General features: G+C 44.2%; 1 protein-coding gene across 1 annotated transcript in view; it reads left to right on the forward strand.

Moving 5' to 3' along the window:
* Window positions 1–12,003: 12,003 nt before the first annotated feature.
* The window catches only part of GNE (glucosamine (UDP-N-acetyl)-2-epimerase/N-acetylmannosamine kinase), a 32,935-nt gene continuing 28,993 nt past the window's right edge, over window positions 12,004–15,945 (forward strand). Inside the window, exon 1 of the mRNA XM_051777480.1 lies at window positions 12,004–12,145. Coding sequence (XP_051633440.1) covers window positions 12,095–12,145 — 51 coding nt within the window. The 5' untranslated portion in view covers window positions 12,004–12,094. The remainder of the gene's footprint in view (window positions 12,146–15,945) is intronic.

Raw genomic sequence — 15,945 nt, forward strand, 5'->3', positions numbered from 1 at the left:
GACTTTGACTTCTTACATCCTAGCACAGTTTACTTGGCAAGACCTGAATAAAACACACCATGGAGCTTCTCAGTGTGAGACAGGTGATGCACATGAGTACTTCCCCTGCTGCTTTGCACCAGCTTTACTCCACTAGACCAGTTGTTGTGACTAATAAGCGAGTACTTCATACTGACAGAGATAGCTATGCTATCACATAGCACTTATTGCAATATTTTCTGCAAAAGGCCATGGTAAGATGTTCATGTCCTTCCTAACTGTCCCTAAGCTTAGTCCATTAAGGAATCACTGAAGAACTCCCTTGTTTTTGCAACTGTAGGTATGCAGACTTTCAGGATACAGTACAGGTTTTCCCTGAGAGTTTGCTTAGATCATAGGGTAGTTGCAGTCTCAGGAAATGTATTTCCCAAAAAGAAACAAGGCACAAATTAACTGAAAGAGAGCAGTGGAAAGCAGAGAAAGCAGTGAGAATCCCAGATACTTTATTTTTACTCTCTTATTCCCCGAAAAGATAATGGAGGATTTTAATGCCATGTATTTTAGATTTGCTTAATTTGACCTGCTCACCCTGAATGTTTGAAACAGGTTCTGTGACCTATTTTTGACTTGTTCTCATCTGTGTTTTTCAAGAAGAGAAAGACTGGTCAGGTATTTCTGGGCCAGGTATTATATGCTGCAGATTTTAGCCAAACACTGGAAATCCTGAGTTGTTTGCATGCTAGGCATGCCATTCACACATATTTATTACAGCTTTCCCTCTCTGACTAGATTTTTGCCATACAGCTTATCCTTTGGCTGTTCCTTCATTGAGAGAACTGTGCACCCTTGAGTTCTGCACCATAAACAGAGCCCTAAGAAAAGCCAGTCATATGCAAGAAGTAAAAGCACACAAACACACACATCCTTTTTCTCTAAGCCATTAGGCTGGCTGCAGAACATACAGCAACAGTTTGCCAAGGAGAGTACTGTGCGACTACATACTCAAGAGGGTGGAGTTGTGGTTTGGTGTGAGAACTGTACCTCTTTGTTATGTGACCTAAAGGGGAACAAGGAAGCAAAAGACGTGCTGCTCACCATGCTCTGCCTCCCTCTGGGCCATGACGTGGCACCCCTGGAACTCCTCTGACACAAAGGAAGCGGCAACAGCCCACACAAGTGGTGCTACGTCCCAAAGTCTGGCCAGCCCTCCTGCAGGGTTGATAATACTTTCCCTACCTTCAGCCAGGGATGAACTCAAGAATGACTGCACTCTCAGTTTCTTAAGAGCTTCAGAGCCCTCTGTTTCAGGACAAAACTGGACATCACACTGTCAGCTTCTCAAACACACTATGGATGGAGGAAGGTCTTGGCCGAGTTAGATCCCAGTTGACTAGGTACTAGAGGGAAAGGGAGTTCTGAATCTCAGTTCCTCCCAATGCATATTCAAAATTTCCCATGGTGTCTTTTTAAGTGCCAAAGTACTTTCAAAAAGTTGGCCTCCCTCAGCTAAAATTCAGCAAAACATAGCTGTTAAAAATGGTTTCCAAACTAGGCTGAGAAGAATCCAGCTAGGCCTACTACAAGTTTCTGACTTTCTTCATTGTACATAACTTGTTCAAACAAAATCTCTTTCAGTCTGCTATGTTCCAGTCTACTCTCTCAGAGGTGATTTATCTTCCTTCTTTGTGAAGTATTTCAGTTTGGCCGTTTTGGGGTAATTGAAACAGAAAGAACAGAACATTTTCAAAAACATTTCAGATACCAGAAAGCCCACACATGAGTAACTGCCAAACATACGAAGCACTAAAACTTTTCAATAGGTTTAATGCCAGGAATTCTTTGAAACTTGTGCACCCTACACAAGCTTTCTAGAAGCATTCATGGCATTTATGAATATGGATGCCCTGAGGCACTGAGAAAAGAGTCTGCTTTGAAGGCTTAGAAGGGAATTTACCTCAGGACTCTTGGTGCTCAGGTCTGTACTGCACTGAATGTTACTGTAAAATCTGTGAAAGAAATGTCACTTCTACATTACATTTCTGCTTCCTAAACCCCTCCTCTACGGCAGGCTGCTGGCCTCACTTAAAGAAAGGAGTCTGCTAGGGTCCTCACTTGGAATAAAAATATAGTAAGAACAGAACATAAACTAGAACATCCTTCAGAGCTTTCCTGTCTCTCTGTGGCCCAGACAGGTAAGATCTCATTCAGTTCAGTGGGGTAGTCACAGCTCTGAGGGCAGGAGTGTGCCAAAGAGCATTAAAAAAAGAGAGCATTATTAACAAAGCAGTTAAATACCATGGGAGGGGTTCAGCTGTCTCACAGTTCTGGGTTTTTACTGGAATACCACATCTTGCTGTTGGAGCAAAAGGTATACAAGTGTATGGCATGTTCACAGAGCTCCACTGATACAAAAGGTCTTTTCTGGTACAGTATCATGTGATTTTGGGTGAACAAAGTGCTGATGTAAGTAGGGATCTCACTTGTTCATGCGGTGAAGTAAAAAAACCTAGCTTCAGTATGTAAGCAACCTTTGTCTTTTCTTTGCAGAAGAGTGTCAGCCACACAGCTGGCAAATATATTTGCCAAGAACAAAATGTCCTGCTCTGCCCTTGTTCATCTCAAACATAAAGTATGAACACACCTTCAGAGCTGCTCTCACACAGTACAATCTGTGTTGTTCCTCTTGCATTTAATGCAAGAATAGTGACTTGCAAGAAGATGGCTCTGCCTTTTTGCCTTCAAAGGAAAACTTGCTTAATAAATACTCTTTTGAATTTGGCTCTGTATGTTCCCTTCTGTGATGCCCACAAATATTTCTACTCAATCCATTATATATATATAGGAAATCTGCATAATTTACATCTTATTTTCCTACTCCTGGATTTTCAAAGATCTGTTGTAGGTGTAAATCCAGCACATTTCAGATCCAACACATTTCAGATCCTCACTTAGACTGTCATGACAGAATTAGGCCTTTTGGTTTTGGGGCAGTAAAAAATGGTCCTGAAAGCAAGGCTATCCTGTCAATCATAGTTTGCACCAGGAAAAAAAAAATCAAACAACAATCTAAATTTCTCCACAGAGAAGAATCCAGTACAATGGGATACAAAGGGTATCTGTTCCAGTAGCTTTATGTTTTAGTCTAGCTTACAATCAGAAACAGGCAGGATGAGATTGCAGGTGATTTGGGATGTAAAGATAGAGTGCCTGTAGGCAACTGTAGTACAATCCTGAAAATTTTCTCTCATCAATAAAGGGGTTCTTTTCCTGCTATCCTAAATCCCAAATGGACTCCAAGCCTAGGTCTTCAGCTCAAAGACAGCAGTGCCCAACCCTGATTTCAAAACTTCTATCAAAGTCTCCTGATGCAGACCTCTTCAAAAACACCATGTCCCAAGCACTTGGCTCAGGACTGTAATCTCCACCTCCGAAATATCAAGGAGCAAGGCCCAATTCTATAAAAGTACTTAAGCTCCCACACCCTTCCTACCTTAATACTTGAGGCCACATGTTTCAAAGTGTCCCTTGCCACCATAAAAGTTAAGCACACACCCAGTCCTACAAGTACACAAACCGCCAAACAATAGAATCAAAACCTGACCAAGAAAAACAAATGGAAAAAAAAACTCTAAAAAGTTCATCCTTGAGGGAAAAAAAAAAGGAAAGAATTTCTGTGATGTGTCATTTCACCAAACAAGTCAATACCAGTAATACAAATATTTTTTTTCTGTTCAACAGGATCCACATCCTGATCCTGCCCCTCCACGGATACAACACTGCGTGGAACATGTTTGCCCTGTGGAGAAGTTACTGCCAATACATACCAAGAAGTAATTCAGGCATTTAAATATAGGCATCTGATATAATTTTAAAGACCTTTAAGCATCTTTCATTGCCTGCAGCTGCCAGTACATGAACAGTAGGATCTTTTACATGTCTTCAATATTTTACAACATCTATCATAGAATCTTAGAATGGCTGAGGTTGGAAGCAATCTCTGGAGGTATTCTGGTCCACCCATCCTGCTAAAACAAGGCCATCCAATCCTGGTTGCCAGGATCATGCCCAGATGACCTTTGAAGATCTCCAAAGTGGGAGATTCTATCACCTTGATCACCCTCACAGAAAAAAAGTGTTCTCTGATGTTTGTAGAAAACCTCAAGTGTTTCAGTTTGTGCACATTGCTTGTCACTGGGCATCACTGAAAAGAGCCTGGCTACGTCTTCTTTATGCCCTCCCTTCAGATATTTGTATCCACTGATGAGAGTTCCCACTGAGCCTTCTCTGAGAGAGTACACTAGCTCTATTGGCCTTTCTTCATATGAAAGATAATCCAGGTCTTTAATCATCTTCATCGCCCTTCACGAGACTCTCTCCAGCAGCTCCATATCACTCCTGTACTCAGGAGCTCAGAACTCCACACAGTACTCCAGATGTGACCTCATTAGAGTTGAACAGAGGAGAAATATCACTCTCTCAGCCTGCTGTCAACACTCCTCCTAATATAGCTCAGGGTACAATTCAGCTACAGTGCCACAAGGGCACATTGATAGTTCATGTTCAACTTGCTGTCCACCAGGACTTCAGGTCCTTTTCTGCAAAGCTGCTTTTTCCAGCCTATTGGCCTACAGCATATAGGACTACATCAGGCTATTTCTCCCCAGATGGAGGACTTTGCACTTCCCTTGGCCAAACCTTATGAAGTCAAGGTCCCACTAAACAGCAGCACAACCCTCTGGAGTATCAGCCACTCCTCCCAGTTTAGTGTCATCAGTAAACTTGCTGTGGCTGCACTGTGTTCCATCATGCAGATCATTAATGAAGATGTTTAAAGAGTATTGGACACAGTATCAACTGGGGTGCACTACTAGTTACTGGCCTCAAACTTCATGCCACTGAACACTACCCTCTGGGCTCAGCCATTCAGCCAGTTTTCAGTCCACCACACTGTCTGCTCATCAGTCCCATATGTCAGCAGTTTAAAGGATCTTATGGGAGACAGTGTCAAAAGCCTTACCAAAGCCAAGGCAGGCAACATCTACTGCTCTCCCCTCATCTACCAAATGAGTGGTTTCATCATTGAAGGTTATCGACTTCATTAAGCAGCCCTTCCTCTTTGTATATGCATGCTGACTAATCCCAATCACCTTCTTTCCAGGAATGAATAGTTTCCTGAAAGTTGTTTCACCTCATATCAGGAGACACAGAATCACAGAACGGGTTGGAAGAGACCTTAAATATCATCCAGTTCCAACCCCCTGCTGTTGGCAGGGACAGCTTCCACTAGATCAGGCTGCTCAGAGCCACATCCAGCCTGGCCTTGAACACTTCCAGGGTTGGGGTATCCACAGCTTCTCTAGGCAACTGTTCCAGTGCTTCACACTCCCAGGGTAAAGAATTTCTTCCTAACAGCTAATCTAAACCTACTCTCCTTCAGTTTGAAGCTATTCTGTTTTGTCCTGTCACTACGTGCTCTTGTAAAAAGTCCCTCTCCGACTTTTTTGTAGACTCCTTTTAGGCACTGGAAGGACGCAATTAGGTCACCCCAAAGCCTTCTCTTCTCCAGGTCGAACAATCTCAGTTCTCTCAGCCTTTCCTCCTAGGAGAGGTGCTCCATCCCTCTAATTATCTTGGTAGTCTTTCTCCAGACCTGATCCAGCAGGTCAGTGTCCTTCCTGTGCTGAGGAACCCAGAGCTGGACCCCAGAGTTTTCCAGGTGGGGTCTCACAAGAGAAGGGTAGAGGGGCAGAATCCCCTCTCTCCCTGCCACCTATGCTGCTTTTGATGCAGCCCAGTATACAATTGGCTTTCTGAACTGCAAGTGCACATTGCTGGGTCATGTCCAGCCTCTCACCCACCAGCACCCCCAGGTCCTTCTCATCAGGGCTGCTCTCAATCTGTTCATCCCCAGTTTGTGCTGATACCGGGGGTTGCCCCAACCCAGGTGCAACACTGTGCACTTGGTCTTGTTAAATCTCTTGAGATTCCCATAGGCCCACTTCTTGGACTTGTCCAGGTCCCTTTTGAAGGCATCCCATACTTCTGGTGTGCCAACTGCACCACTTAGGCTGATGTCATCAGCAAATTAGCTGAGGATGAACTCAGTCCATTTGTCGAATAAGTCAAGATGAGACTGACTGACCTGCAGTTCCCCAGATACTCATTCTTGTCCTCCTTGAAAACAAGCAAGACAGGAATGACATTTTCTTTCCTTCAGATCTCAGGAACCTCTCCCAGTCACCATGACCATTCAAAGACAATTCAGAGTGGCCTCACAACGATATCTGCCAGCTCCCTCAGCACTCATGGGTGCATATCATCAGGGCCCATGGCCTCAGGTATGTCTAATTTAGTTAAGTATTCCCTAATCTGAATCTCTTCCAACAAGATGAGTACTAAATCCTCCTTCCTTCAGACTTTTGCCCAGTCTCACAGACATTTACACAAATTAATTTCTACCGTGCTTGACAAGCAAGCAGTCATACTGTGTCCATGGGGAAGACATCATTTACTGAACACAGATTAAGAAGACGAAGGCACGGGCTTGCTTTCTGACTGTTGGCAATACATCAATGGCATTTTCAGTCTCCCATGTCCAACTCAGAACTCCTTGGTTTGTTACTCAGCACCCAAGCGAGATTGTTTTGATTGTTCCCAAGTGCTGGGAAAGTGCACAAATTCATTGGCATCAACAACTCAGTTAAGCAGCAAGAATAGGAGAATAGGAAGGGTTGTTTCTTATCCATGCCTGTGTTTGCTCAGCATGACACTTTCCAGATAGGGCTGGGAGGAGGCTCGCTGCTAACTGTGGAGTGACCACTGTTCTTCAAAGACAAGACCCATGCAAATTTGGACCACTGATGTTTTCTAATAGGAGCATGGGGGGTTTTTTTTGTCTACCTGCTATTAAGAAAAAAACCTGTGCACTTTGACCCTTAACTGTCCTCTGCTGCTCAGGTATTTTGAGCTGTGGAAGAAAATCTCATGTTTTATCTGCTCTGACCAAGCACAAGAAGTGAGCAGTTGTCAGGATTATACCAAAGCACCTGGTTAAATCTTCCCAGGGCAACTTTCAAACCAAGACATATGCTGACACAAGGGTGAGCAGGCATCTCTCTGAGGCTTGGGACAGAAGCACTTTGTGCCTCTCACTGCTCTGTCAGAAAAGATATGACAGGGAGCTCTGAGAGAGAGCACCAGCCAGAACTCCCTCATGCTCAGATACCTGACCATGGTGCTCTGTTCATAAACAGCCAGCTCTGTGAAGAAGCAGGGTTTATTGGGAAGTGCTGAGTCTTGACTGGTCCCCCTGCTACATCCTGTCACAGCATGGCAGTAGAAGGCAGGTAAAAGTATTTTTCTCAAATTTGGTTAAGGGCAGAGGTTGTCTGAGGACCATTTCTAACAGAGATGTTCTGTCCAAAACAACCAAGGGCTCTTTTCTGCCAAAAAATCAAATCTGAGCTGGCCTTACAGTCACATGGATCTGTTTCCTGAAAGATTAATTAGATTCCATGACTCCTGCATATGGTCATAGGCTACCTTAGAGAACTTTGAGATCCACACGACTTTCCTGGAGCTAATCACTCATCTTCCTCAAAATATCTGTTGCTCTCATTTCTCTTCTCTAGCACCAGAGCAAGTGTCAATCTAAGTCACCAAGGGATCTGCAATCTCCCCAGATGAAAACCTGTAAGCCAAATGTGATCTTTTTTAAATACAGAACACCAGATGGGCCTTTCTTGTTTTCTAGCTAAACATCTCATGCCATGTCCAATGAATCCCACCTCCACTCTGCTTCCATACATACTTAGCTGCATAAACCTAGTGCTTCCAGACTCCTGCTTCACAAGAATGTAGCAGGGATTGCAGTTCATTTCTGTCTGAACAGTCAGAAGACGATCAGCTTACAAATACTTCATTGAACTCCATCTGTGCAGGATCCCTCAGGTACTGCAGAGCTTGAAGCTTTTGAAATTAGAAAAGCAGGAGTAAACATGCTTTCCTCTGGCACCACATAGCTTGTGCACTAAACCGTTACCCGAGAACCCGGTTACATACAGCCACATCACTGGGATTACAACGGAGGACTCAGCCAAAACATGACTCAGGAGTAAGATCTGACTTCACTGAGTGTTTTCGGAACAGGTTGTGAACATGCAAAGAAGTGTGATGTTGCTCCTACTAGCAGAGAAATGCTATTATTTTTAATGAGTTGTGGTTAACTAAATATATTACACATTCACCACATTGTATGCCACTAGCTATAGAAACTCAAGGGCCTTTACTGTGCTTGGACTTTTAGATGAAGCACTGATCTTTTTTTAAATATCAGTAAGACTTTTGAATCATCATCTGTTTCAATCTGATCAAAACACTGGGTCTTACTAAGCCTGCAAGCCTAGTGTTTTTTCATACAGAGCTTTCTCATTCACCTCCCTCTTGACCCAGAGTCCCCTGTTCTGGGTCCAGGATCCATTTTCCACTTCTGTCAGTCTGGTCAGGCACTTACACAGTGTATGAAAAGGACCAGGGGAAGGCCCCAGCTGGCCTGAGTTGTCCACAGTCCCTCAATGCAGTGCTTGGTAGAAACTACCTCTATTCACGTCATTCTGGAAGTTCAGACCCTTCCCTTCTCCTTCAGCAACTCTACTGTCCTAACCATTATACTGAATTCCTCCAGTGTTTGTGGTGACATTTTTTAAGTGAGGCCACATGAACTACATGAGTGTCTGCTCTTTTCTGAGTGGATTTCCTTCACGTGCTTTTTTACAGGAACAGCCTGGAGGCAAATAAAGGAGGGTAGAACAAGAAAATCTAGTATACCAAGGTTAATTGTTTATTCAGAGATTGCTTGAAAAGTGCCTTCTATCCCTCCTTGCCCCAAAGCAGAGAGATGTAAATATATCCTAGAAGAGGTCAGAGGACTTAACATTTACTCTCAGCTTCTTGTAACACTGGCTCAGGGCTCTGAATCCCCACACAGAAGCAGAAAAAAATATCCTGCAAACCTTCCACATCCACATTTCAGCTTCCTCCACACCTAATGCCTCCTCACTTGGGCAGTGCAGAAAACTCCAGGCTGTATAAACTGCCAAAAGGAGATCAAGTGAACCTGTAAGATGTTGTTGAAAGCCCAGGCAATACTAGTAGGAAAAGGGTGGTGCTACCTCCCTCCCAACAGCAAAGGTCAATGAAGGTGTGTGGAGATCAGGCACGGATGTCTGAAGTCATCAGTGTAGATCCTATATATCACTATACTCATTTTAGTATCACATACAACTGTAAGGAGGCAAAGCCTTTTTTATTCCCCCTTCATTACCAAGCAGCTACGCTGCTGTCAGCTGTGTCAGCTGCCCTACCTAGCCAGCAACACAGGCAGTTCAGTCTGAGTGCAGTCTCTTCCTCAGAACATCCCATTGACTGGGGTTATTGCCATTCCCAAGTTTCTGGTCTCATCAAAGGAGAGGCAGAGGGGGACAAACCAAAACTTCTGCCAAATTGATAAAGATTGATCAATATTTTACTTAAAATTCAATAATTTTCTTAGACTGTAGACTGAGTTGACATTGAGCAACAATGTTTTGCCAAGACTTGTACCCTAAAGGAGAGGTAGAAGGCAAGGCCAGATATGACACCTGAAGGTCTGGTTTTGTGTGAGAAGTTAGGCAACCAGGTCCCAAATAACTTGTACAACTTCAGGTGACTCACGAGCCTACTGAAGATTAAGGAGAACACAACCCTCTCCATTTGTCATTTGTGCAGAGAAGGAGTGCCTATGTTCCTGCTTTTTGGGTAAAACAACAGTACAACTCATATAGCACAAGGGACCAGGACAAGAACACTTGACTGTCTTTACAAGCGCTCAGGTGTGCTCATTTGTGTGAAGGAGTTGGTTAGTTTTCAGAGCAGACTCAATCATGTCTCATGTTGACATCCCGTACTCTGGGGCTCCTGCTGTTGCTAAGTTTCAGGAAGAGAAAAAGACAGAGTCCTGTAGCCCAACAGACACAGTTCCTGGAAGATGTAAATTTTCCACAAAGGCCCATCTGGCAAGTGTATTAATCATCACTGGAGTAGGAAGTGAAGGGCCCGCATCAGACAAAACATCAGTGAGACTTCTAGAAGAAAGATAACAAATGTCTTCAAAAGTGGAAAAGTACAGTAAGAAGGAAATCGATTTTAGAGAAGCCCAAGGGAATTTGGGCTTTTCTTTCTAGTAATGTTGTCCCAAGGGAAAAAATAGAGGCGCAAGCTCCAAATGTAATGTCCTTTTTTGTCAATAATGGAGCCATTTTAGAAACCAAGTACCTGATACAGGGAAATTTGAATACAGCTTGTTTTCTCCCACAATTGACAGATGTTTAAAAACCATATACCTACACATATATATTTATGTGTTGCATACACATATACACACGCATAACGCAGCTCTGGGAGAAGAAAACCTGTTAATTGAATGTATCAATGCTGAGAAGCAGTAAGAGCTGCAAATATGTGAGTGCAGGAGGTGACTTCAGCAGAACAGAGTGTAACGCAGGTGAGTTTCAGATCAGATTGAAGACAGAAAAATTTAGGTATTTTTCTGAGACAAAGAAAGCAGAAAACAGCAAAAGAACTCACAGTTACAATATACGGAAAGAAGAATCACACAGATCTGCAAGATGTGTGTAAAATGGAGGAAAAAATACAGTATACAGTTCACAGCAAACTAACAAAATGCCTCCTTGTTCTCCAATTCTGCAAGTGCCCACCCTTTTGAAGTCCTTTGTTGCTGCTTTATAGTCATTGCTTTTGTTCTGATGTTTTATTTAGCAACTTGCCTTACAGATACATAAGGATTTGTAGGATAAAATGAGCAGTTCGAAATACACTATGCTAACAAAACGCAAAAAATTATAAGCCGCCGTGGCTATAAAGGGATGACTCAAAACGGATACCAGCACAGTACATTGATCTCAGGTTAAAAAAAAAATATCACAGCAGTAGTCGTGGCCGCTGCTCTTGAATTGTTTGCGTATAAGCATAAGCCTGGTCACAGAGGAAATGCCAGTCAGTAAAACTCACAGGTGCTCTATACTGACCTGCTTATTGGAGTAGAGTTCTGCTATAAATTTATGTGATACGTTGAACATCTGCGTTCCAGGGAAAACAAGCAGGAAAGGAGAGGATGGTTGGAGACAAATAATTTCTCTGCAAACACGAAGGCCCATATGTCAGAATTCAAACAGCAGTCGGGAAAGAACTGCAAGTACTCCAAGACGACCCAGAAAGTCAGGGGTCACACAAGTGTCTAGAGCAGCTTGGGCCTCTGCATGAAAAGGGCGACTGCAGGGCTCCCTTGGGACAGGGCATACATGGAGGCCCCAGGACCTGAAAGGGGTCAGAGGTACAGCTACAAGTAAGACAAGCAAGACACAGTCTTGTCTTGAAGACAAGAAGAAGCTGGGACCACACTTGTAAAGTTCTGACTGCTGCTGTCTTCCAGACCTTTGGAAGACTCACGTGCTCGGTGCATTACACACTTCCCAAGTTCCTTGCCTTGAGACAGCCTCAGGTTCCTCTTGTTCTGACCAGATCCTGGTAGTCTTGGCGATGTAAAACTCGCAAGATGTCATGGCTATTAGAGGGTAAAGTTCACAGAGGCCTCTCCTCTCCTCTCCTCTCCTCTCCTCTGCTCTGTGCGTGCTCTGGGGATACCCATCAGGGGAACGGCTCCCTGAGACACAGGAGGCCACTAGAAGGCGACACCGGGGGGACGCGGAGCACAGACCCCGCTCCCCACGCCGCCCTGCCGGGATGCCGACACGGCCTTAGCGCACGCAGTGCCAAAGCCTCGGGCCCCAGCACGCCCGGACCACCCCGGCACGCCCGGACCACCCCGGCACGCCGGGCAGTCCCCTCACAGCCCGACATCCCCGGGCAGTCCCCTCACAGCCCGACATCCCCGGGCCCTCCACGGCCGCGCGCGGACCCCTCCCGGCGGAGGGCGGCGCTTGCGGGGCGGTCCCGGCGTGTTCCCAGCCCCGAGTGCCTCTCCCGCGGCGTGGCCCCGGCTCGGCAGCGGCAGAGCCGCCTGGGGAAGGGTCTGGGCGGCGGGGTCTCGCCGGCCGCCATGGGGACCAACGCGCCGCTGCGCCGGGAGCCGCTGGCCCGCGGCCCCCACGTAAGTGAGCGGTGCCCGCAGGGCCCGGCGGGGCGGGCGGGGCGGCGGCGGGGCAGGCACGGGGGCAGCTCTGCCGGGGGGCGAGGTGGGAATTCAGCCCGGCAGGGAGCTGCCCTGCCCGCTCGGAGAGAGGATGTCACGGCAGGCGCCGTCTCCAGGGCCAACGCGGGAGCCGCCTCCGTACCTCCGTTCCTCCATCAGGCGCACGGGGTTTGGGGCCGCGCCGGCTGATGTGGTGGGCATTCAGAAGTTCTCGGGAGACCGGTGCTAAATGGTTGCCCATTTGTGCCCATTCTTTCTGGATTCCCTTGTCATTATCCAGTCCATAGCAAGCTGTGGGAAGCCAGTGACCTTCCCAAAGCTAGCACTCTGTTCCTTGTCACTGTGACTGTCTTGACCATTATTTGGGAGATGAAAAATTAGACTTACTCACATTGGGGCACTACCTGGAGGGTGGTCTTGGCAGGGTTCTGGCATTGTTAATCAGTTTTATTTTGCTGATGTACCTGTGTCAATGAGGAATGCCCCCACCATGCCAGATGCTATACAGGCACAGTGGGAAGAAAGGCAGGCACCCTCCAAGGATTCACTTTCAAGCAGAATGTGGACAGGTTTTGTGAGAAGAGACATGAATGCAAGCAGGATAACAAGGCGAGTTAAGCTCTGTGGGGTAATTTTGCAGGTAGGTTTCTTCAGAAGGCATTCAGCTAACACATGAAGTCAATGCAACATTGAGGGGAAGGCAGAGGAGAGGCATACAGCAAGGAGAAGGACAGCAAGTCCAGAAAGGCTGAGAAGATGGCTCTGGAGAGAGAACCAAAGGGCAATCCAAGACCCACGGAGGTAGTCTTGATGCCTTGCCCCTTGGCCAGCGCTCCCACTGGAGGAAGTAGTTCTGCTGATGCTGTTGCCCCAGGCTGTTCACTTTGCCACCTGTAGAGCAGGTTTTGTGGCTGCCTGTTGGCTTTTTTAAGCTACCAGGGGCTATAGCTCTGTGCATGCATGAAGGATGTGAAAATACGTAAGAAGTGATGTCTGCCAAAGTACAAAGCAAAAGATGTGTGCCTATAATGCAAAGAAGGCTTGTTCCATTTGAGTCTGAATGTCTCACCATGCAGTTCTTTCTCTGAAGCATTTCTTTAGGTATCCTCCCTTTCCTCTTGTGTCCCAGCCAGCTTTGAGTTCAAATTTGGCACCAGGTCTCCCTGAAATCTGGAGGTGTTGAGAAATATCAGCTTGGATATTCACCAGTGAAGGCAACCATCTAGGATTCAGATTTAGGCTGTAAAGAAATGGATTTACCAGAAGCACTGAAAACATATCTGTTGTACTTATTTTTAAGTAAGAAATTAATTGACAGTTTTTGCCCTCTTGTAGCAGTGTTTTCCTCTGATGCTCTGAGTCCAAATCCGACACCGCCATGTCAGTACCTCAGATGCTAAAGAGTAAACTAACTCAGGGACAAAAGTGAAAATTATCAAAGCTTCCCATTCATATTAAGGAAATCAAAGGTGCTGATGAAAACTACAGAATGTAGACTTTAAATTGGAATGTTAGTACACAAGAACTAAGTGGACTTTTTGACTTTGGAGCAGTCTCATACCAGGAGATTTCTCACATCTACTGCATTGCTCCTTAAGTGCATCACACTTAACAAGTCTACCTGCAACCTGGAGAATTTTAGCTGGTAAGAAGGTTGGTGGCCCACACTAAGGGAAATAATTAAGGAAAGTTGATTCCCATCGACACTGTGCTGCTTGTGGAAGGGGGATTTCTGTGGGCTGTGTAAAATTGACACTAGGGCAGAGTCAAGGACCTCCATAATCTTTTCCATAAACTAGCATGATTTCATGTGGTAGAAGCCAATCATAGTGATTTTTCCACTAATTGCTTAGCTTTGAAAATATGAAAACGTCCTTATCAAAATCCTGGTCAAATTGTATGCTTTTTCCTAAAATTTCATTGTAAAAGATTGAGATGGGTCATAGAACATTGTATGAGAAAATACAGGCATGAGAGCATGCTAAAATGTTAGTGTTTCATAACTGCCTTTCAGAGACAAGAGGGTTTCAAAACACACAGGAAAAGTAAGAGGGAGAGCCTCTCACAACATGGATTCTCATTAGCCAGATGTCAGGGACATTCAGGCTGAGTTTCTTATAAATACTGTCTCAGCAGCCAGGCCAGTCAGAAAGTGATCTCTATCCATATGATTTTGAGTAACCTCCTACATATGATTTTGAGTAACCTCTACTCTGACACATGGAAGGCCTTGGGAAAATAGGCTGCCACTCTCTTAATAGTGTGTGGTCTTTCCTGGAGGGACTCAGCAGAGCCTATGGAGATGTATGTTAAGTTAGAACATGTATCTGAACAATTGTCCTTCCTGCAAAATCAGGGAATATTTTAGCAGCTACTTATATTTCCCTGTAATTCTGAACTATCTTTCATTAAAACATCCAGTACTAAATCAAAGCTTTAATAAAATAACATAGATAGCAAATCCAGCTGAGACTATCCCAGAATAACAGCTGACTCAGATGCTCTTCATGTGACTTTTTTCCCAGATAAGTATCAAAAAGAAGGAAGGAAAGAAGCAAATGGCAATTTATTATGTGGGTTGTTTTGTGGGGTTTTTTTTCCTATATGTCATCCTGCATTCCAAAGATTTGCTCTTCATCATCAAAATCCTGATTTACTGTCCAAGTAAAGCATATTTACAGAAGGTTTGCTGGCTAAAGGCTTTCTATGCACTCTATGGAGTTAGCACCTCTTTTAAAATTGTATCCCTGTTTTTACTTTTCCTTTACTTTTGTTTCTTCTTTGGAAAAACAAAACTGTTTCTGGACGTGCTCGTAATGAAAATAAGGGCTGTAGATGCTCCAAAAAAAAATTTGAGTATAGATACTCAAACCAAAAAATTTTAATTTTGACCCAAAATTAAAGATGTACTTCTGTGTAATGCCTGATACCACTGTACTTTTGACTGGTGCTTGAGCCTTCCGTTACCTCTCTCCAAGCTTCTTCACATAGAAAACCTGAAATTGTTTCAGGAAATTACAGTAGCCATGTAATAGTTTAGGATTTATGATTGCTCTGAAAGTCAGATGATTAAAGAAGACATTTTAATAACTCATCTAATAATACCTAGTGTGTTACAAGCTTCCAAGACAGGAAGATTTAAACTTAGTGAAGGGTAGCTACACTTCTTTGCCCATTTTATGTTCTCTGTCTCTCAGAATTTCCCCATCTCTCTTCAAAACTGTAAACTGACTATATGTTTTGTACTATGACTGTAACTTTGCAATCACATTTTCTTCTTTTATCACATTTTTTGTCTTAGTGCAGTTAATACCCAAAGTCCACAAACTACACACAAAAGTAATTATTTTAATATTGAAAAAAAGATGTAAATACAGGTTTAGTCCTGACATTAGATCTTTGCTTAGCAGATTTTTTTTTTTTAAATTTTCTAGTAGCATTGGTAGCCCTTAAAATTAGAAATTAGCAATTATCAACGAAGGCACAATATTTCAAATATTTGTCACCTGATGGTCACATTGAAAACGCAGCTGCGTGCAGATAGGATGCCATAGAACCTCAGAAGGGATAAGAGAGATGAAAAACAAAAACACTGGTTGGACAAGAAGAGCAAAGAGGCATCTCTAGACCTGTTCACAACACAGGAGGTATTTATTAATAGTGACAAGCGGCCAGAGTTTGGTGCAATATCCCTCCTTCCTGCCAGACATTTAACTTTCTTTTCAACCTTTCATGTCAACTGGAAGTAGAAAAATTAG

This window comes from Manacus candei, unplaced genomic scaffold, assembly GCF_025592945.1.
Source record: "Manacus candei isolate 608988 ecotype Guabito, Panama unplaced genomic scaffold, ASM2559294v1 h1tg000010l, whole genome shotgun sequence".
NCBI classification, from domain to species: Eukaryota; Metazoa; Chordata; class Aves; order Passeriformes; family Pipridae; genus Manacus; species Manacus candei.